General features: G+C 48.6%; 2 protein-coding genes across 6 annotated transcripts in view; one reads left to right on the forward strand and one right to left on the reverse strand.

Moving 5' to 3' along the window:
• Positions 1-810: 810 nt before the first annotated feature.
• LOC140610892 (zinc finger protein 558-like) lies at positions 811-4,556 on the forward strand. Its single transcript, XM_072787429.1, has 4 exons — positions 811-1,059; positions 2,891-2,987; positions 3,510-3,598; positions 4,174-4,556. Exons 2-4 carry the CDS (start codon positions 2,957-2,959, stop codon positions 4,381-4,383), a joined length of 330 nt encoding a protein of 109 aa, XP_072643530.1. The 5' UTR covers positions 811-1,059; positions 2,891-2,956; the 3' UTR covers positions 4,384-4,556.
• Positions 4,557-6,272: 1,716 nt separating this feature from the next.
• The window catches only part of INSR (insulin receptor), a 135,528-nt gene continuing 120,336 nt past the window's right edge, over positions 6,273-21,464 (reverse strand). For all 5 annotated transcript variants that reach the window (XM_072787405.1, XM_072787406.1, XM_072787404.1 and 2 more), the window contains 7 exons: positions 20,136-20,203; positions 18,205-18,449; positions 16,422-16,532; positions 16,161-16,320; positions 14,436-14,565; positions 13,964-14,098; positions 6,273-11,388 (listed from right to left, as the gene is read on the reverse strand). In XM_072787405.1, the coding sequence (XP_072643506.1) occupies positions 11,034-11,388; positions 13,964-14,098; positions 14,436-14,565; positions 16,161-16,320; positions 16,422-16,532; positions 18,205-18,449; positions 20,136-20,203 (1,204 nt within the window). In that variant the 3' untranslated portion in view covers positions 6,273-11,033. The remainder of the gene's footprint in view (positions 11,389-13,963; positions 14,099-14,435; positions 14,566-16,160; positions 16,321-16,421; positions 16,533-18,204; positions 18,450-20,135; positions 20,204-21,464) is intronic.

The raw sequence follows: 21,464 nt of genomic DNA on the forward strand, positions 1-21,464 counted from the left end.
TATTTCCTCCCATCCTATCCCCTCCCGGCCGTCCCCCGCCGTCCCCCGCCATCCCCGGCCTCTGCCGGGAGACCCGGGCCGCCCCTCCCGACCCGAGGCCGCAGGCAGAAGGGCCTCGGGGGCGGGGCCTCGGGGAGGGGGCGGGGCCGGGGCCTCGGGGGCGGGGCCTCGGGGAGGGGCGGGGCCTCGGGGAGGGGCGGGGCCTGTCTGCCGGGCAGGCGGGGACCTCAGTCCGCGGGGCTCTGGTCTGGTGAGCCGCGGCCCCGGGTCTCGGTCCGGCGGGAGGCGCTGGACCTCGGGCAGCCCCGTTCACGCTGGCACCCCTCGGTCCCTCACGGGCGCTCCGGGCACCCGGGGGCCTCAGGCTGTGCCTCAGGTCAGCCTCTGGCTCTGGACGCCGCCGTCCCCGCTCAGAAAGCACGGTCCCCGTCACCTCACCTGGGGGCCACTCTGCCCGGCCCCCGGACTTCCGGGCCTGTCGGGGGACAGTGCGGTGGTCACATCCTGCATCTAGAGGGCAGTGGCCAGGGATGCTGCCCCACATCCCCCGATGCACCGGGCCACCCCCACGACAAAAAATCACCCCTCCGCAGTGTCCCTAGTGCCAAGGTCAGGAAGCCAGCCCTCCCCGGGGCCTTACGTCTCTGCAGTCCGTCTTGTGCAAATCAAAATCAGCTGAGTCACTAATCCGATGGGCCCCTAAGTGATGAGCCCTGGCTGCATCCCAAGAACCAGGCATGCGCAGGGCGAATGCACAGCCTGACGCTGCTTTCCCCCACCTGGGAGCAGACGGGGCTGGGAACCAGGCGAATTCAGTCGCTGCCAAAACAAGCTGGGTTTTACTACATCTTAAAATCAGTAAATTTAAAAAATGATGCATTGGTGTTCTTTCTATATCCAACAACTACTATTTTCTATATAAAAGCTTCCAAAGCACTCTTCCTGCCGTTATTTATTTTTCCCCCAGGCAGGAGAAGTGTCTCTCCAGTTTGAGTTTGTGCTAAAACCAGCCTCGAGTTCCACGTGTCCTCAGGGATCTGTGGATTTCTGTGTGACCAGGTGAGTACCCTGAGGAACTTGTAGAAACAGGTCCCAGCTGCTTCCACTGTGCAACACTGCTGAGGGGCCCTTTATGTGCTCAGGTGACACCAGGAGTCTCCAGGAGTGAGGGTTAAAAAGTAAAGTATTTCACTTTCTTCTAAAATACTCACATGTTTAAAATTCTGGTTAAAATTTTTTTTTGCATTTGGTTCAAAACCAAGACGATGATATGGGGGCTCCTGGGTGGCTCAGTCCGTTAAGCATCTGCCTTTGGCTCGGGGTCCTGGGATAGAGCGGTCCTGGGATAGAGCCCCATGTGGGGCTCCCTGCTCAGCAGGCTTCTCACTATCTCTGTCTCTCTGTCAAATAAATAGATTTTAAAAAAATCTTAAAAAACCAAGATGATGTGAAAAGGTATATGTTACAAAATCTTGCCCTCACCTGTTCTTCCATCCTATTCTTCCCTTAGCGACCTCTAGGTAATGACTTTTCATGCTTTATCATGCATTATACTTCTAAGTTTTCAACTGAATACAAGCAAATATATTCTTGTTTCCACTTTACTCATACAAAACATTGTAGTACCATGTGCATTTTTCTTTGTTTTACTTTTTTCCCCTTAACATATACTGGAGATTTTTCCATTATTAGTTCATGCTTTGCTTCTTGTAGTGGTGAATAGTGTTAAAAACCAAGATCTAAAAAAACGAAAAAACAAAAACAAAACAACAACAACAACAACAAAAAAAACAAGATCTAGATGCCAAGTATGCTAACTAAGTGGTCCTGGAGTAGCATTCCTTCTAGGACTTTCCTTGGATATAGTTAGGAAATATATGTGTGGTTTTGGCAGGAGGGTGCTGTTGTTGCTTAAGATTTTATTTTTAAGGAACCTCTACACCCCAGGTGGGGCTCAGACTTACAACCCCAAGACCAAGAGTCCCATGCTTTACCTACTGAGCTAGCCAGACACCCAGGAACTAAATGTTTTTTAAAATCATGAGTTTAGGGGATCCCTGGGTGGCTCAGTGTTTTAGTGCCTGCCTTTGGCCCAGAGCATAATCCTGGAGACCCAGGATTCAGTCCCACATCAGGCTCCCTGTATGGAGCCTCCTTCTCCCTCTGCCTGTGTCTCTGCCTCCTATGTCTATCACAAATAAATAAATCTTTTAAAAAAATCATGAGTTTAACATGGTATTTTTAATTCAGTTTTAACATTGCAGTGGTGTTTCTCCTTAACTTTTTAATTTTATATTATTTATATGTCATATTTAAAATATTGGCTCCTAACAACTTTGATTTATTTACTGAATGGTATTCTCCTGCACTATGTATAAAGGATGACACTCAGAAACATTGCTACACATATCCAGCAGCCCCACTTCTGGAAATACACTCTGCATGTCAACCTCCCAAAATACAAGATAATATGAAGTTATTCATGGGAGCATTATTTCCAAACAGCAAAAGATGAGAAGGAACTCGTGTCCATCAGTAGGAAACAGGCAGAATTAGCAATATACTTTGTCCCCGGTTGGTAAAGGGTTGTGCTTGGGAATGTGTGACGACCACCTGGATGGGAGGAAGGTGCCCTGGGACCCAGTGAAGCTGGGGACTTGAGTGGGGCGGGACAGGCATGTGCTGGTCGTACTGGTCAGGACAGAAGAGGACAGGTTATGCCTTCACGTGCCCTGCGCCCATCACCTGCCAAGCAAAGTGAAGACCCAGGACTGGAGAGCCCACTTGCATTTTGAAGGAGGACATGGCGGGCAGGCTGAGGCAGGTTCTTCCTCAGCAGCCGGGAGAGGGAGAGAGACTGGGAAGGCTTCCTGTTTCCCGTTTCTTCCAGAGCCTGGCCTGCGTGCACTGTGGGGACAAGAGCACGAGCATCCAGGTTCTCTGTCTGAGTCACAGGATGGCGGCCATGGTTCTGTCTCCCACCTGCGGTAAGTTGGGGGGCCCCCAGAGCCGCGGTGTTAAAGGCCCCTGCACCACAGAGCAGGAAAGGAGGGGCTGAGTGGTGAGGCAGGAGTAGAGGCCCGAATGTCCGGGGTCCCTGGGACTCCAGGTGGTTCTTGGGATTTGGGGGTTTGGGGATTTGAGCATCCGTGGGGGTGTCACCTGTGTGGTGAATGTGGGAGAGCCTTTGAACTGTACCTTTCATTCTTTCTATAAACTTGATAAAGTACAGTGCTGTCCCTTGAACTTCAATTCCCTCATCTGTGAAATAGGAATAATAATGTCTTCCTCCAGGGCAGTAAGAGCCTTGGGCCTATTTTCTGGCCCTGATGAGAAAGGGCTGTGCCCTCGTGTCCTGGGAAAGCTGTGTGTGTGTGTGTGTGTGTGTGTGTGTGTGTGTGTGTGTTGGGGTATGGCCAGTTACAACTAAGTGGGGGAAGCCTCCAAACTGGTGAGTGCCAGAGTATAAAGCAATCCTAGATTCTTCTGACCCATTTCTTCTTCTCCAGCTCAGCCTTCCCTGTACTCGGCCTCCCCTCAGAGAGGATGCGCGGAGGGGGAAGGGTTGGCTCATGGCTTCCTGACAGGCTGGTTACCGGTGAGTCACATACTCTTTTTTCCAAATGATTATTCTTTTGACTGGAAGTTGGACTTACCTTTCTCAGCCTGGAGCCCCACCACCAAACCAGGTTCTCAGGCATTCCAAGATCTTTGGCATCTGATGGTGGATAAAGGGCTGCCCAGAAAATGTTAGTGTTTGTCAACATTTTCTGCATTTTCATAGCTTCCCCCAGGGTCACTTTATATATTAGATTATGCTGAGAGTTTTAAAAGAAAAGACATGACTGTGTCACATAGTCAAGCAATTGATGAAGGCCACTGGGGAGTATTTCTCTGACATCTACCATGACCCAATCTTATGCTCAACCCTGAGATTGAGGGAATAAGACTGCAGTTTCACAGTCTCACTGGAATAATAGAATCACCTACGTGTTAGAGGTACGTTTAGCCTTAGGAGTGGGAGTAGGTTGACAGGAGAGGAGCACTGCAGGCTGAGCTCAGAACCGCACCCATGCATCCTGTGCTTTGGGTTCCCTGTTTCAATCCTGTCATCCTCCTGTTAACTTGGTGGGGGTGGTCCTTGGCTAAGCCATGATGTTTGTGACCGCTCAGGACTCGGTGACCTTCGAGGATGTGGCGGTGGAGTTCAGCCAGGAGGAGTGGGCCCTGCTGGACCCTTCTCAGAGAACACTGTACAGAGATGTGATGCGGGAAAACTGCAGGAACCTGGCAGTAAGGGTTTGGGGATTCCCGTTTCTTCCAGAATCCCCAAACCTTCCATCTCTAGGTAAGCCTGACCTCAGCCCTGCATTTATTTCATGACCCAAGTAATAACTCTTTTTTAAAAATTCATGTAACACTTGGGGATCCCTGGGTGGCTCAGCGGTTTGATGACTGCCTTTGGCCCAGGGCGGGATCCTGGAGTCCCAGGATCGGGTCCTGCCTCGGGCTCCAGGCATGCAGCCTGCTTCTCCTTCTGCCTGTGTCTCTGCCTCGCTCTCTCTCTCTCTCTCTCTCTCTCTCTCTCTCTGTGTCTATCATGAATAAATAATAAATAAATATTTTAAAAAATTCATGTAACACGGAACAGAAAATATTTTTAACGACAATTCAGTGATTTTTAGTAATGCCACAGTGTTATGCAACGATCTTTAATTCTAGAACATTTTGCACCAAAAATAAACCCTGTAATCATTAAGTGGCCACACCCTTTCCCACCCACTCCGGCCATTGGCTACCATGGATCTACTCTGTCCTGTGATTTTACCTATTCTGGACATTGCATATAAATGGAATCATACAATATATATAGTCTTTTGTATCTGGCTTCTTTTGCTTCGAATAATGTTTTCAAGGTTCAGCCATGCTGTAGCATATAACAGAACTTTACTCCTTTTTCTGGCTGAACATTATTCTATTGTGTATAAAAACCACTTTTTGAGTACCCCCTCATCAGTCGATGGACATTTGAGTTGTTTCCACCCTTTGGCTACTGTGAAAAGTACTGTGCTATGAACATTCACATTTTTGCCAGAACATTTGCTTTCTTTTTTTTTCTTTACATATAGCTAGAAATGGAATTTCTGGGTCATATGGTCATTCAGTGTTTAGCTTTTTGAGGAACCTCCAAACTTTTTCTTTTCTTTCTTTTTTTAGATTTATTTATTTATTTTAGAGAAGGAGGAGGGGCAGAGGAAGAGAATCCTCAAGCAGACTCCCTGCTGAGTGTGGAGCCCCATCTTGGGTCTCAATCCCACAATGCATGAGATCATGACCTGAGCCAAAATCAAGAGTCTGACGTTCAACTGACCGTACCACCCAGGCACCCCCCAGCTGAGACCTCTGTTTTAACATTTTCAAACTTTTCCCCATGGTACCTATGCACCATTTATGTTCCCATCAGCAATGTGGGAACACTTGGTTATTTGCATTTCCCCAAAGAAGATGGATGGATGGATAGGTAGGTGGGCAAACAGATGGACAGACTGATGGACAGATGAATGTGTGAAAGAATGGGTAAATGGGTGATGAGTGGACAGGTTAGATGGATGGATGGATAGATGGGGTGAGACTGTGACCGGAACACCCACCCAGCCAACACACAGAACTGTGAGAAAGAAATGTTTGCTGTTTTAAGCCACAAAGTTTTGAGGACATTTGTTACACAGCAACAACTAACATGTGAAGTCATGTGACTCATTCAAAGCACAGGGAGCTGAAGGCAGGGAGTCTATCTCCTTACCCACTGCACTCTGTGTATAGTTTGTGCAAGGCTGTTCAAAATATTCTTTCAATCTGTGGTCCCCCACTGACCACCCACCCTGGGGTCAGGTTCATGTTGCCAGGATGACATTAAAAGTATTCAATATGTAAGTCTTCAGCATGGTGGAATGGAGTAAGATCCTGGAGATTCCCTTGTACTCTGCAGTGAACCCCTTAGTGCTTGCATCATGGATAGTGGTTACTTACCAAATGGTATGTAAATAGTTCAATATTTAAGCCACCAGTTCAACTGTACAGGTATGTACCAGATCATCAGCCCTGATTATAAAATATTTAACCTCCTGCTTCATTGTTCTGTAGAACCCATAGTTTTGTTCCTTCTTAAAACATACCCATAACTTCTAGATTTCCCTTAACACAGCCCAACCCATAGCCACAACCCCACACAGTTCACAGGTCCTTGCTTGAACATCACGCAAAAACAAGGCTATTCTCAGATAATTTATTCAGAATTTTCATATAAACAGGTAATTATCCCATATTTTACATGCAGAGCAATTTCAATATTTCCAAAAAAAAAAGGCATATTCTGTACATGGTGCTACTTGGCTCTTGTAGGAAAACATTGAAAAAATATTTGAGCTTTTGGTGGGTTTTGTGTTTCTGAGCTGTTTTCCACATAAGCCGAGGCACATTTGATCCTGTGCAGCTGACAGCAGATGGGAAGTGTCTGCTGCTGACATGCAGGGCCAAGACCCCCCAGGCACACAAAGTAGAAAGACTAAACAAGCAAGCCATTCCTGAATGTGTGCATAGATGCACACTTATCTTGGAAGTTGTTCCTTCCTTCTCAAAGGGAACCAAGAGCCTCAGATTCATGATCTGGTTTTTAAGAAGGACTTTTAGGGCCTATATCCAAATAAGTATTTGGCTGGAGATTGGTTCTGGACCCTAACTGGTATGAGTTGACAGTGAGCTCAAAAAGTCAATGTTTCCCTCTGCTTCTGGGGGACCCCTAAGGAAACATTCACTTTTAGCTATAGCCCCTGAAAGTCCATCACATTCTTTCAAACACAGGAACAAATCAGCATTTGTTCTTTCCATTTCAACTTCACCTCTGGTGTAAAGCAATAGTCTAAAGAACATTCTGGAAGGCTCTCTGAAGGGACACCATTCTACATGTACCGTTTATATACAATCAGCATTTCCCTGTTCCCTATCCCCAACAAAATCATAATTCTGAAGAGCCTGAGGTGTCAGGGACTCGCCAAGTGGTATCCAAAAGACATTTAACACCAAACTTTCACTCACCGTGAAGTAGAAAAGCGATTGTACCTGGGACTACAGCACATCCATCACCTACCCAGATGACTAGCATGGACCATGCTCTGAAGGCAGTGCTGCCCACTGACCACTGTTTTGACAGCTACAAATGAACACCTCTCAACCCAACAAGCACGTTTTATGGCAGATTGCTCTGGTGGGAGAGAATGGAAGATTTGTCCATCAATTGGCAGCAGTCTCCGACAGTCCCAGGATTGCATGTGCAGACCCTTGCATCAATTCCCATACTTTCTCCCTTGTGCTCAACATCTCTCCAAGAGAACCAGCAGCATTTCTCCCTACTAGCTTGAGTAACAGGAAAGCACCAAGGATAGCTCCCAGAATACAAACATTTCCAGAAGTGTGTTTGACATCACTGGTCCTGGGAGAAAGTAATGTGCTTGCTATTCTCCTCCCGGAAGAAGAAATTACTATGTGGATTAGGCCACATTAATGAAAATGGTTTTAATAATAATGAGACATCTTTAAAAGCAAACAACAAAAAAGTGTCAACCTAAGCTGGCTGTTGCCTTTTTTACAGCTCATCACTATAAGTCCCCCCAGTACATCCCATCACTGCAAACCCCCTCCCCAGGGCAGCCATGACTTTCCAGGACCAAAGTCATTGTTAGTCAACATTATGTGATGAAAAAGGCTTGGGACCCAATGGCTGCTTGCTCTTCTCACTGCAGTAGTAGAGGCGGCTAAGGAAAATAGATGAAATCCCATTTGTGCAAGTGGGCCCAGCTCTCTCCTCTACCCCCCCCCCCAGGGTAAGTGCAGAAAGGTAAGTAAGTCTGTGGGGGCAGTGTCTGAAAGTATGACAAGGGGCAGTGAGGTCTGGCAAGTATGACAACAGCCCTGCTGGTCCTTCCCAAGCTTACACATGGGTTCTCAAAGCCCCACAAGTTCAAACAAGCATTGGCCTGAAGTCAACCAAACACAGGGGTCCAAGGTTTTGTTGCTAAAAAACATACTCAGCATGCTGGTGGGTTTTGGATTGGAGTTTCTTAACATTCCCCTTTCCACTTAGAGAATAGAAATGCTACATCAGATGTTTGTGTGTGAGGTGCCCACCAGTGCAATTCGTCATTCCACTCCCAAAAAGCATCTGAGCTTAAAAGGAATAGGAACAAGCCATGGAGAGCCCAGGGCACCTCTGTCCTCACTTCAGGGGGATGCAGTGAGACAGTAGGGATGCTGGCTTTGCACCACAGCCTCTTTTTTCCCCAGCAGGAGATGGGAGTATCCTCTCCTCACCAAAGGAAAGTAGCTCAGGCCTGGGCACTGCACACATCAGATACATCATGATGGCCTGAAATTTTGCTCATGTTTGGGAGCATGGTGTCAATGGATGGAGGATCAAAACAAAGTGGAGGGGGATTGAATTCAGAGAAGACTATCAGCCAGAAAAAAGATCAATGCTCACACGAAAGCCACACTTTATCCCAACTCCCTCCCTCAAAATTCTTACTGGTCCCTGGCATTTGGAATCAGCTGATACAGATTTTCCCTGATTCAGATTGGATCCAGGCAGAATTCTGAAGTCTCAAAGATGTCCATTATTGAACCACATCCTAATGATACACTGAGGTAGACTGTGCTGGAAAAAAAAAATCATTACCCCACATTCACCTGTTTATTTTTCTTTTGATAAAAATTTACATGCACTCCATTTTTTTACGAAAGTGATTTTTACAGTGATTTTTTTATATATTAAAATAAATAATTTTCCCCTAATATAAGAAAACCTTTCTGAATTAGAAAAATGTGAAAATTGTTGCTAGTGTCGTATACGGCCACTACAAATTTACTATGAAAAGAACAAAATACCTAGATCTACATGTTTTTAATTTACGTACAGACCCTCTTATATGTACAAAATAAATTTGGCGAAAATAATTTCTGTACTCTTGTTCCTTGTACCCAATCATTGAGGCTCCCCAGAAATATTTCACATGCTGTAATTTCTCAAATCATATAAATAAGAGAGTAATAGGCAATTGGGATTTATGTCTACCTGTGTTCTTAATCAAGAAGGTTCAGAGGTCGCCATTGTCTCTATCCTGTTCTTAAGCCCACAACTTTTAAGAGAAGAGGAGAAGGAAGCAATCAAAAACTCATGAGAAAATGCTCTCAGGGATAACCCGTGGGTGATGATTTTGATGAACCAAAGTAATGAGTTCACCATGTTCTTTATTTGAGCAGCTGTGATTCTTGCCCCCAAAGGGAAGAAACTGGATTCACGCCCATTCAGAAGTTCTCATTGGCGTGAAGGTCCTTAGCAGTTTCTCCTCCAGACTCTACTCTCTTGGGGACTGCAACATCATAAGCACCTGAGAGTTCTGCTCAGGCCCCACATCTGGCCCAGCTGAGGTCACTGGGCACAGAGCAGCTTCTGGGAGGTCAACTCTGAGGACAGTTGGATGCCCTGAGGGTGAAGGGGACCAACAGGTGCATCTCGCTTCATATTGCTTAGTGTTCTCAAAGTCCATCTGGGCTGTGGCACTTTGGGATTTGATTCGGTTGTTTGCACAATAATTGTAGGCTGTGCACACCCAGTTGAGGAAGCGTGCGAGGTACACACAAGGAACCAACAGATCCAAGAGCCACAAGTATGTCTGAAGGCAGGACTCAGTTCCAGGTGGCTATCGGCTTACCCAAGCAGAAATCAAACCATCCACCAAACCCAATGGCCCACACCCTCAGCATGGCCTCATCACGTCCAAAAGGGTCAGCAGCTAATGTGGCTTTATTCCCAGAAAAGTGGATGCCTTTAAGACCAAACAAATCAGCCACTGGTGCCTCGCACCCCCTCTGCACACAGGCAGACCAATCCACAAGCCCTCCCCCCACCCCAGGAAACAGGGTAATAACTTATGAGGCTGACGTTGGAGAGTTTTAAAAAATTAAATATGTTACAATATATTCTCAAAACTTTTAATCATCTCAGTTCTTTTTTTTTTTTTTCTTTTTTTTCTTTTTTTATGTCCTAGCTTTGTTTGGTCTTGAAAAGATCCACTATCACTCCAAACTACTCCCTTGGCTCCCGGAAAACATTTTTCACCAAAGTTAAGGGAGAAAAGACTCCTGAGACTAGGCTTGGGGCAGAAGAATCTGTGGAGGGCACAGTCTCCCAGTAAATAAAAAGGAAGGAGATGGGAGGATCAGGAGCTCGAGAAGAACAGAACCTTCATGAGCCGACCCCCAAAGCATCAACTCGGCATGAACACTTTGCACACGCATGACTGTGTGCACATACACACACACACCAGCCATGTCTAGCCTGGACATACACACACACATATACACACAGACACACGTGAGCCACACGCTGGGACTGCAGATCCTTATCAAAAGTATAAAAGCAGCAGCTATTGGTCAATTTGAGGAACTGATTTTTGTGAAGAAAAAAAAAAAATCCTTCAGCCTGGATGAGAAAAACCTTCCCAAAGCCCGCTCTGTAAAGCCTGAAATTCTACTGGAACAGGGTTGGCTTTTTTTTTTCTTTCTTTCAAACTTTTGTTCCACAAACAAGTTTTATGCTTTATACTGTAGCTCAGATACCAGGAAAAAAGAAAAAAAGGGAAAGAAAAAAGAGATTTGTAAAAACAGGTGCTTGCTTTCAATCTACTAAAAAAAAAAAAAAAAAAAAAAGTAACATCCTGGCTTAAAACCTCAGTTGTCTACAAGGACAGCAGCCAAGGAAACCCCTTCTCTTCCAGGGTCACAGTTAAATTCTCCGACAGCTAGTCAAATTGGCAAACAAATGTGTTTTTAAGTCATAGATGAACAGCAATGGATAGTAATGATCTCTGAGCTCCGTTTGACACTGTGGCAGATTCGTATGAGAATCCTGAGTTTTCTGGAGGCCTTCAAAGCAGAGGAAATTGAAGACGGGATCCCCTCCCCCAAGACAGGCGCTGTTAGGAAGGATTCGACCTTGGCAGAGTCAGAATCCGTCCATTTTTCTTGCCCCCGTTCATGTGAGTGTAGGGGATGTGCTCCTCGTAGCTCCGCTTTAGGCCCAGCGAGGACCCTGCATCCCGGCCCCCGGCCTCCTCCCTCTGAGAGTGTGAGGCCCGATCCAGGGGGACACTCTCCATGTCCTCAAACTCCATCTCCAACTCCTCGCTCTCGGGTGCCTTGTTCTCCTCGCTGTGGAAGAAGGAAACTTCTGGAAAGCTGGGGTGCAGATCATCCTTGAGCAGGTCGACAATCTCCAGGAAGGTGGGCCGCATCTTGGGATTGAACTGCCAGCACATGCGCATCAGGTCAGTGCTGCAGGACAGAGGGACAAGTCAGGAATGGCCCCGGGGCATCCGGCCAAGCAGTCCCCACCCCAACCCTGTCCTCTGTGTCCCACACCCATGATGACAAGTGCCAATATCAGAAGGCGGCCACCAGCGCAAGCAACGGGCAAGACAGAAACAGGATTTCCCAGATGAGATCAGGAAGGGCCCCTCTTGATGCAGCCACATGTTTTTCTCTTTTTTTCTAGTTTTTTTTTTTTAATATATTTTATTTATTCATGAGAGACACAGAGAGAGAGGCGGAGACACAGGCAGAGGGAGAAGCAGGCTTCATGCAGGGAGCCCAATGTGGGGACTCGATCCAGGGATCCCAGGGACTTGATCACTACCTGAGCCAAAGGCAGACACTCAACCACTGAGCCACCCAGCCATCCCCATTTGGTGCATTTCATAAAACTTAATACCTACTGGGGCTGTTGAAAGGCTTCCCTGTGCCAATGAGCACTCTTTCTAGGGTCCAAGATCCTTCAGGGTTGAGATGCTTGAGGCTTGATGGGGCAGCTAAGTGGACTGAACCTAGCGAACCATGTTCTCTGAGCAGCCATCCTGCAGGTCTAGCACTCGTGACTTCCAGGGTGCTGGCCAGGGGTTACAAGAGCACACAGTACAGGTGCTGGGGGCTTGGGATTTCTATTTTACCGCTTCCTCTCCCACTGTAACTTCTAAGGCAGGGTTTGGCAAATTTCCCACCCGTGGACCAAATCTGGCTCCCTGAAGTGTTTTTGTAAATAAAGTTTTATTGGCACACAGCCACACCTATTCATTTATGTACTGTTCATGGCCATCTTCATTCTACACTGCAGAGTTGCATCACTGCAACCGAGAGCCACATGGCCCACAAGGCTGGAAATATTTATAATATGGCCCTTTAAAGAAAGTTTGTGGGGATGCCTGGGTGTCTCAGTCAATTAAGCATCTGCCTTTGGCTCAGGTCATGATCTCAGGGTCCTGGGATCGAGCCCCACATCAGGCTCCCTGCTCAACTGTGTTGAGTCTGCCTCTCCTTCTCCCTCTGCCCCTTCCTGCCGCTTGTGCTCTCTGGCTCTCTGTCAAATAAATAAAAAGAAATAAGAAAATTTATGGACCCCTGCCCTAGGGCCTACTTCATTTCCCTGGTCCTGAAACTACAGGCAGCTGCTCATGGCTAGGAAAGGACTTTCAAGAAGCAACATTTAGAAATAACTGCTCAGAGTTTCTAAATAACTCTGCTTCATACTTTTTCCTATGAGGTCCCCTTCCAAACGAGTTTTCTAAATTAACAGTCTTATTCTTTGGGGGATGAAGCCTCCAAATGGTCTTTCCCCCTGAATTTTCCAGGAGAGGAAACTTTTTTCTTAAGAAACATTGATAAAGGACATTATATGCAAACAATCTCGTAGAACCAAAACATGAAGAAAATTTAGTTTGCACTCAACTCTCCTACAGATCTCACCTCTTGCCTTTTCTATCTGGAGACATTTGGAAACAATAGATGCACACTTTTTACACTTAACATTTTAACATAGGCTTATCCACCAAGTTGTAAAATATTTTTATAAGCATCATTTAAAATTTCAATTGCTACATCATTTTAATTTATAAATTTACTTGGCAGTTCTCCTGTTGCTGGGTATTTAGATCACTTCAATCTTTTTGAGACTTTAAATAATATTGCTCTAGGGGCACCTGGTGGCTCAGCCAGTTAAGTGTCTGCCTTCAGCTCAGGTTGTGATCTCAGGGTCCTGGGATCGAGCCCCATGTCGGGCTCCCTATTTGGCAGGGAGTCTGCTTCTCCCTCTGCCTCTGCCCCTGATCATGTGTTCTCGCTCTCTCAAATAAATAAATACAATTTTAAAATAACATTGCTCTGAGCAGCTATTAACAACAGGGGGATAAGAAGGATTATCTAGCCAAACCACTGCCAGCACAGAGTATTAAAGCTCTCTTTTCTTTTGTTCTTCCTTCCCTTTTTTTGCTAATTTAGGAAGATAGTATTTTCCTTCATTTTACTTTATGTTTATCAGACTATTAGTAAGACTGGACAAGTCTGGAAGTGTTTAATGGCCTGTTTGTGTGTCTTGGTCCTATAACAAAAAAAATTGTTTTTTCTATGACTAAAATTTACAACAAAAATTGGGGGAGTGGGGAGATAGGTAACACATCTCCCTGACCAAAAAATAATTCTAATGTTTATGCTTATGATTTTTTTCCCCAATTCTGTTGAGATATAATTGATATGTCAGATTATATTAATTCCCTGACAAAATGTAAAGTATATAAAGGATCGACAGTTAAGCAGAAATATCCCACCCCAGCCACCCAGTTGCCTTCTCCCGTGGTAACCACTGCTGTGGGGTTTCTTTATAGCCTTCCACAGACATGATATGCAAGACAGCACACGTGTAAAGATGTGACGTGCATATATGTAGTATGATGTGCAAAAAAGTGTCCATGCGAAGACACAACATGCTAACACCAGCTCACGTGTAGACGTAAGACACACAAACCAAAGGGTGATGCCTTTTTGATGAAGAGCCCGTGCACTGCACTCTTTCTACACTTACACTCTCTCTGGACAATTGTCGGGTTGATCCAGATACCCTCCGTCCATGACAAATTTCAACACCTGTTCATTAGACAGGCCTTGGTAAGGCTGCTCTGCCAAGCTGGTGATTTCCCAAAGGACCACGCCAAAGGACCTGCCAACGACAGTTGAAAGTAGTAACAAAAAAGCCATTAGAGCACACGCACACACACACACACACAAACACATGCCCCCTTTCTTGGTTTCCTAGAACGCGGTTGGCCAGTTAATTAAACAATTCATGCTGCATTCAGAAATGCCTATATTAGTGTCAATCGGATCACAAGTAGCCGTGCAAGGGTCCTCAGACAGGACATCCCCTTCACTTCCCGGATCAAGAGCCTATGAGGAAGGAAGGCGGGTTTTAACTGGCCCCCTCTTGCCGGTCACACTGGTGGGAGGACCTGGTATTCAAGCCCAGCATTCTGTCCGCCAATCCATGCACAACTCACCACATGTCAGAAGAAGTGGTAAAGACCCCGTCCTTCAGGGACTCCGGTGCCATCCACCGCACGGGGAGCAGACCCTTGCCTCCTTTCCGATAGTAATCCGTCTCATAGATGTCTCTGGTCATCCCAAAGTCTGACAACAAATGATTCACATGGTCTTAACCCTTAGCCTACAGTCCAGGTGTCTCCATATTTACTGCCCCATGCCTTGGAGAACCTTCAGATGGGCTCACCTGCCCCAGGTGTATGCTCACCTAGGTGGCGGTCAAGTCCAGTGAGAATGGATTCTGAGGGTACTCATGGGGAAATAGAGGGAGAGAGTGGACCACCAGGTAAGGGGAAGGATAAGGAAGCACCAAGTGGCCAAGAAGCAACATTCTGGCCCACAGCCTGGGAATCCCATTCTCAGCAATACTTCCTTCCCACCCATGACCTTGCAGTTATCCCAAACCGAAGTTTTGGGTCTCTGCAGCCAACATGCTCTTCTCTGCTAGGTATGGGCCCCCCACCACCCAGATGCCCAGCTTAAAACCCAGGATTGGGTCCCCTTTTGACCTCTCTCCTCATACCCACATCTACAACAGCAGCGCGTCCTACCCACTCTTCTTCCACATCCTGCTCTAATCCAACTCTTCCTCTCCATCACTCCAGCCCCGCCCCAGGCTCACTGCCAGTTTCACCTGCAGGACCTTCCCCCCATCCTGACCCGGACAGTCCACTGCACAAGAGAAGCTACAGGATCATACTATTTCTTGTTTCCCATGGCTAAGGGAAGAGGTCTTTGGGGATTATAAGGAGGATGCCACCACTTCTGGCTTCCCTTGCTGATAATGTCGTTTTGGGGTCATAAATAGGATCACATCACTTCTAGCTTCCTACTGGCTCCTTGGGATGATACCTCGGTGACTAATTGACTAATAAGGCCCTTCCAGGTCTGCCTCCTGCCTCTCTCCCTAACCTCACATCTCATTCTGGTCTGTTCTCCTCCACGTTCCTCTAAATTCACCCCACATCAACCATCCTTCTGGCCTCAGGCCTTGGCATATGCTGGAGTGCCCCCTGGCATGCTGTCATTCAGGTCAACTCATCCTACAAGTTTTGGCCCAAAGCCTGCCTCCCTGCAGAGAGAGGTGTCTCCTCTCTACGAAGGAACTCTGTGTTCCCTTCAGGACTCCTTTCCCAGCCTTCCTTATCTTGTTTATACAAGCTCTATGTTACTGTTCACCCTTGAATGGCCCTGTCCAGTGGAACGTTCTGTGATGATGATGAACACGGTCTACATTTACATGGCCCGATATGGCAGCCAGCAGGCTCAAGGTGGCGACTGAGCGCTTGAAATGTGGCCAGTGCAGCCAAGGAACACATTTCCAATTCTATTTAATTTAAGTTACCTTAAATGTAAATGGCCACAGGTGGCCAGGGGCTACCCAGGGGCTGGGGGATGCAGATAAAGAGCACCTCCTGCATGAGGGCAGGAAAATCGTGGCGACTTATCCATCGCCAGTCACATCTATGGGCTCCTAGAGTGGTGGCTTCCACTGACGGGGAACACAGTTATGCAGAGCAGTAAACACGCATGCCCACGTGCAAATGCAATTAAACTACAGTGTGAGGACCAGGGGCCCGCTCTGCACTACTGGAAAAAGCTGAGCTGCTTGGGTCAGACAACCCCTTCCGAAATCGAACCTGGCCTGGGCCACATGCTTCAAAGCAGAAGGCCAGACAAACCTCCAATTTTGACAGTGAAATCGTGGGCAACCATGCAGTTTCGGGCTGCTAGATCCCGGTGCACAAACTTCTTGGCGTTCAGGTAGGCCATCCCGTCGGCGATCTCCGCCGCCATCTGAATCATCTCTTGCAGGGTAGGCGGAGGGCGGCCGGGGTTATTCTAAAGTCAAAACACAGGGTTGGGTTCAGGGTCTCGGGTGCCCGTCGCCAGTGGGGGGGGGGGGGGGGCGGAGCCCTGCTGGGTCCCCAGGGCCAGCTCACCTCAGCCTCCGGCCGCAGAGAGCGGAGGTAGCTCTTCAGGTCTCCATGAGCCATCAGCTCCATCACCACCAGCGTCGGTTGGCCTTTGGACACCACCCCCAGGAGGCGGACCTGTGAGGCAAGCACGGGGGGGTCATCTTGGGTGAGGGCCTGGGGGAAGGTTTCCACCCACCAAGGTCTCCCCCGTCTGACGTCTGTGTTGCACACGGCACCCCATGTGGGGGGCCCTGGTCTGTCCGGCTCAAATGCCAGGGTCAATGCCTTGCTGGGACGGGGGAGGGAGGAGGGATTCTGGACTCTTGGTCTGGGGTGGGGGGAGGAGCAGACAGCAACACTCTGAGGCGGCCCCTTAGAGAGCTCCTTGGTGTCCCTGAGCACATAAGGCATGTCCCCACCTCCAAGGCTTTGCACCTGCTCTTCCCTCTGCCTGACTCTCTGGTCCCCAACATGTCCATATAGCTCAATCCCTCCATCCTTTTTTTTTTTTTTTAAGATTTTATTTATTTATTCATGAGAGATGTGGAGAGAAAGGCAGAGACATAGGCAGAGGGAAAAGCAGGTTCCTTGCAAGGAACCTGATGTGGGACTCGATCCTAGGACCTCAGGATCATGACCTGAGCCAAAGGCAGACACTCAACCCCTGAGCCACCCAGGCGCCCGCGCCCCTCGATCCCTCCATCCTTAAAACACCTTCCCCACCCCCACATTCCCAGCCCCCTGACTCTGCTCTGCTGTTACATCCTGCCACACCACAGCATTGACTCCTAACATCCTCCATAAGGAACCCATGGGTTTACAGTCGGACTCCACGGCTGTACAGGAAGCTCCACAAGGGCAGGAATCTGCTGCATCCAAGAGATGAGAATGGGCCTTAGCATGGGGCGGACCCCATTTAACAACACACGGTGAGGAAGAAAGGACACAAGGCTCAAGGCTCATGGAGAAGCAATGGGACCGCCATGGGTACAGAAGAGCATGAAGAGGCTGTGCTGACTTGGGGGGGATGAGGTGAACCACATGAGGTGGGGAGGGCCGCTGTGGCCTTGGGGGGCTCTGCTGCCACCCTGTTCTCCCAAGCCTCTCTTTCCCTCCATCCCTCGCTCCCTCCCCCACGCTGTGCCCGCAAGCCCGCAAGCCCGCCAGCCAGCCTTGATATCTATGCAAGGCCACTTGTCATTGCAGTATTCCTGTCCCCCTCCCCCAGAAGCCCCTCCTTGTTCCTTGTGAACCTAATCCTAATAAAATTCTGAGCAAATTGAACAACAACAACAAAAAAACACATGAGGTGGTTCACCTCATGTTTAAGGGTTACAAGGGGGCCCAGGAAGAGGGAAGACACAAAAGATTCTGGAGAGCAATGGAATGAGTCTGGTTCTGGGCAAGGTGGGAGAGGATGGGATTAGAGAAGGACAAAGGGGGCATCTGGGTGGCTCAGGGGTTGAGCATCTGCCTTCAGCTCAGGCATGATCCTGGGGTCCTGAGTTCGAGTCCCACATCGGGCTCCCCGCAGGGAGCCTGCTTCTCCCTCTGCCTGTGTCTCTGCCAATCTCTCTGTGTCTCTATGAATAAATAAATAAAATCTCTAAAAAAAAAATGAGACAAGGGAGAAGGTAGGCACCGGCCCCCACACCTTTAGGATGCTTGGCAGAGCAGGGGCCAGGCCGGTGGCAGGCTGGTGTCCTCCTGCACTGTGCAGTCAGAAGAGGGGGGACGGAAGATGTGGGACAGGGAGCGTGCACGGAAGGAGGCCTCTGGCCGCTTCCAGGGCAAATGCAGGACTCACCACGTGGTGACAGGTGAAGCCCTTCATGACTGATGCCTCATTGAGAAACTCGATCCTCTCTCGCAGGCTGGCGGACTCGTTGACGGTCTTGACGGCCACGCGGGTCTCGGGCTCACCCTTGACGATGTCCCTGGCGTTGCCCTCGTACACCATGCCGAAGGAGCCTTGCCCCAGCTCGCGCAGGAGGGTGATCTTCTCCCGCGGCACCTCCCACTCGTCCGGCACATACACAGAACATGGAAACACTGCTCCTCATTTATCTACGCAGCATCCTCGGCCGACCCGCTGGAGGGACCCCCAGCTGCCTCCCACCTGAGCCCCCCAAACCACCCTCCCCCAGCAAATGTCTACTAAGTGACTTCTGTGGTCCAGGACCTGTGCCGGGCACTGGGCACAGAGCCAAGGACAGGACAGGTGTGGGGCTGCCCCCTTCTCGGAGGGGACAGCCAAGGCTTGGGAAGGAGCCACAACCCATCCAGGGTCCCCGCCAGGAAGTGCCGAGCTGAGCCTGCCTCCTCATCCTTTCGATCTGATCTCAGAGCCCAGCCACCGAACGACCCTACTTCCCATCTCAGGCTGTCGTTTCTGTAAAGCGCCAAGGGGATGGGAGGCCACCCAGCCTGCCAACCGCTGGACATGTGACGGAGGCCATGCAAGACCACCCAGCACCAGCTGATGGGTCGGCAGGCAGCCTGCAGCCATGTGAACGAGCCCCGGCGAGACCAAAAAATTGGCCCCGCTGAGCAGATCCCAGGTGGCGGACCCACCAAATGGTGAGCTAATAGATGCCGGCTGTTTTAAGCCACTAACTCTGGGGTGGTTTGTTACACGGCCAACAATTTGCAGACGAATGCACAAAGGCCTCATAAGAAAAGCCAAAATGGTTCCTGCCTTCTTCCAAAGGGGGGCTAAATTGTGTGTTCCCCCCAAAAATATTTATGTTGAAGTCCTAACCCTGGTAGCTCAGAATGCGACTGTATTTGAAGACAGGGCTGGTCAACCAAGGACCAGCCTGTACACCCCAGAACCCACTGAGATCATTCAAAATAGCCAGTCCTCGATCTCACCCTGCCTTGCCTTGCCCTCCTGAGGAGACCACAATGAAGATGCTCATCCACCTTCTCCCACACTCCCTCTGCCTCCTGCCTGACCCCGGGGCTTCCCTGTGTGGTGCCCCATGCCTTATCAGACCTGATCAAAACAAATCCTGGGTATCCTTAAAAACATCACCTCTGTATCCCACAGCAGTGTCCTACCAGGCAACAGTGCCCATGCCTCAAAAGTCACTTTTTTATTTTTTTTTTGGCTGCATGAAGTACTTTGGAAACATAACGTGGCATGTGCTTTCTCCGCTGAAGGAACAACCAAGCCTTACCTCTAGGGGCTGCTCAATGCCCTTTGGTACAATCAAGGGAAATTGAGTCGGTCCTATACTCCCACCACCAGCATCAGCGTCACATCTGTGTTTGGCTCCTGCTAGCAGCAGGTGTGTCCCCGGCATCCACATGGTCCCCTGTCTGCCCCATCTTACCCTTCATTCTTGTCCTCCCCACCCCTCATCTCCCGTCTCTCATTTTGGCTTCCGACTCCCATTGGCCAGCCTGGATGGCAAGTCCATACATGGCTCTCTGACTCTGACCCTCGGCACCGTCCCTGGCACAGGTCCCAGGATCCACACTCCTACAGCTGAGACACCAGATTCTCAGCCCAGTTCACGGGTCCCAGACCAGCTAGACCAGCCCAGCCATACACCAGGTGCTTGGCTGCTCAGAGTAAGGCGGTCTGCAAGGGGCAGGTCTGCAAGCTCAAGTGAACAAGAGAGCTTGTGTCAGCCTCCCCGGGTGTCAACCCCTGACTCCACTTGACAGTGATGGCCAAGGAGCCCAAAAGGCAGGATTCTGGCCACCGAGGGGTAAGGGGATGGTACTCACCATCACTGGCACTGAGGTACTCAGGGTTTGAAGAAGCATACAGCGGTCCCAGTGGCCCATCCGGCTGCCTGGAGGAGAACAAGGAGGACATCCCAGCTTGATATTCTCACAGGACTCTGGGTCACTCGCAGGGGGAATATAGGCTCCTCAGTGCAAACAGCAACCCTTACCAGGAGCATCCATGTGATCCTGGATATGGTCCAGGGTGTTAGGAGTGGGAGCCCATCACATGGCTACTTCCGTGCATCAACATAGGACCACAAACCATAACTTACGGTTGCCCATATAACACCTAAAGGCCACTCACCCTTTACTGTTCTCATCCCAGCTCATGAGAAACAACTGCTAAATTTTCAGGAAGTTTGAGAGCAGGCTTTGAATACAGCCATCGTCCAAAATTACATGATATCGGCTTATAATTAAATAAAATGACATTAAAAGCAAAACTCACCACTTCCTAATTATCATGTTACTTCTTACTACCATCAGTGTCATGTCTGTAGCTTGAAACTGGCCACAGTGGTGATATTTACATCACAGAAAGAAACAGGAAGCTACAAACCAAGACTCCATCTATCATTCTGTTGTCTATCCAGGCTTGAGGAAATGATGGCAAAAAAATGTTGACAATGCAGAATAAGCATAAAAGTGTGTCATTTCAGGGCTCCTGGGGGCTCAGTCAATTAAGCAGCTGACTCTTTTTTTTTTTTAAGATTTTATTTATTTATTCATTAGAGACACACAGAGAAAGGCAGGAACACAAGCAGAGGGAGAAGCAGGCTCTCTGCAGGGAGTCCGATGTGGGACTCGATCCTAGGACCTCAGGATCATGACCTGAGCTAAAGGCAGACACTCAACCACTGAGCCACCCAGGCGTCCCAAGAGGCTGGTTATGATCTCGGGATCCTAGGATCGAGCCCTGCGTTGGGCTCCCTGCTGAGCATGGAGTCTGCTTGGGATTCTCTCCCCCTCTCCCTCTGCCCCTCCTCCTGCTTGCTCTCTCTCTCTCTCTCAAAGAAATAATCTTAAAAAAAGAAAGCATGTCATCTCCGTAGCCACGATGTTGCAAATGGCAAAAAATTTTTGAGAAAATGTTCCTCTGGCATTTAAGAGTTACTCCTTGATTGAGTGAAGTCACCTCTCTATTGATGAACCTACACATCTTAGTTCATTTTTCCCTTACTCTTTAATGAAAATAAGACATCAACCAACATTCAGGTTGGAATTACACTCATTCATCACCTGCAGCCATAGGTGGACTGGTAGATACAAAGGTTCGGGGAGGGGAAGAAAATCAACCAAAACATGTGGGGAGAATCAACCAACTAG

Source organism: Canis lupus, chromosome 19, assembly GCF_048164855.1.
Source record: "Canis lupus baileyi chromosome 19, mCanLup2.hap1, whole genome shotgun sequence".
NCBI lineage: Eukaryota > Metazoa > Chordata > Mammalia > Carnivora > Canidae > Canis > Canis lupus.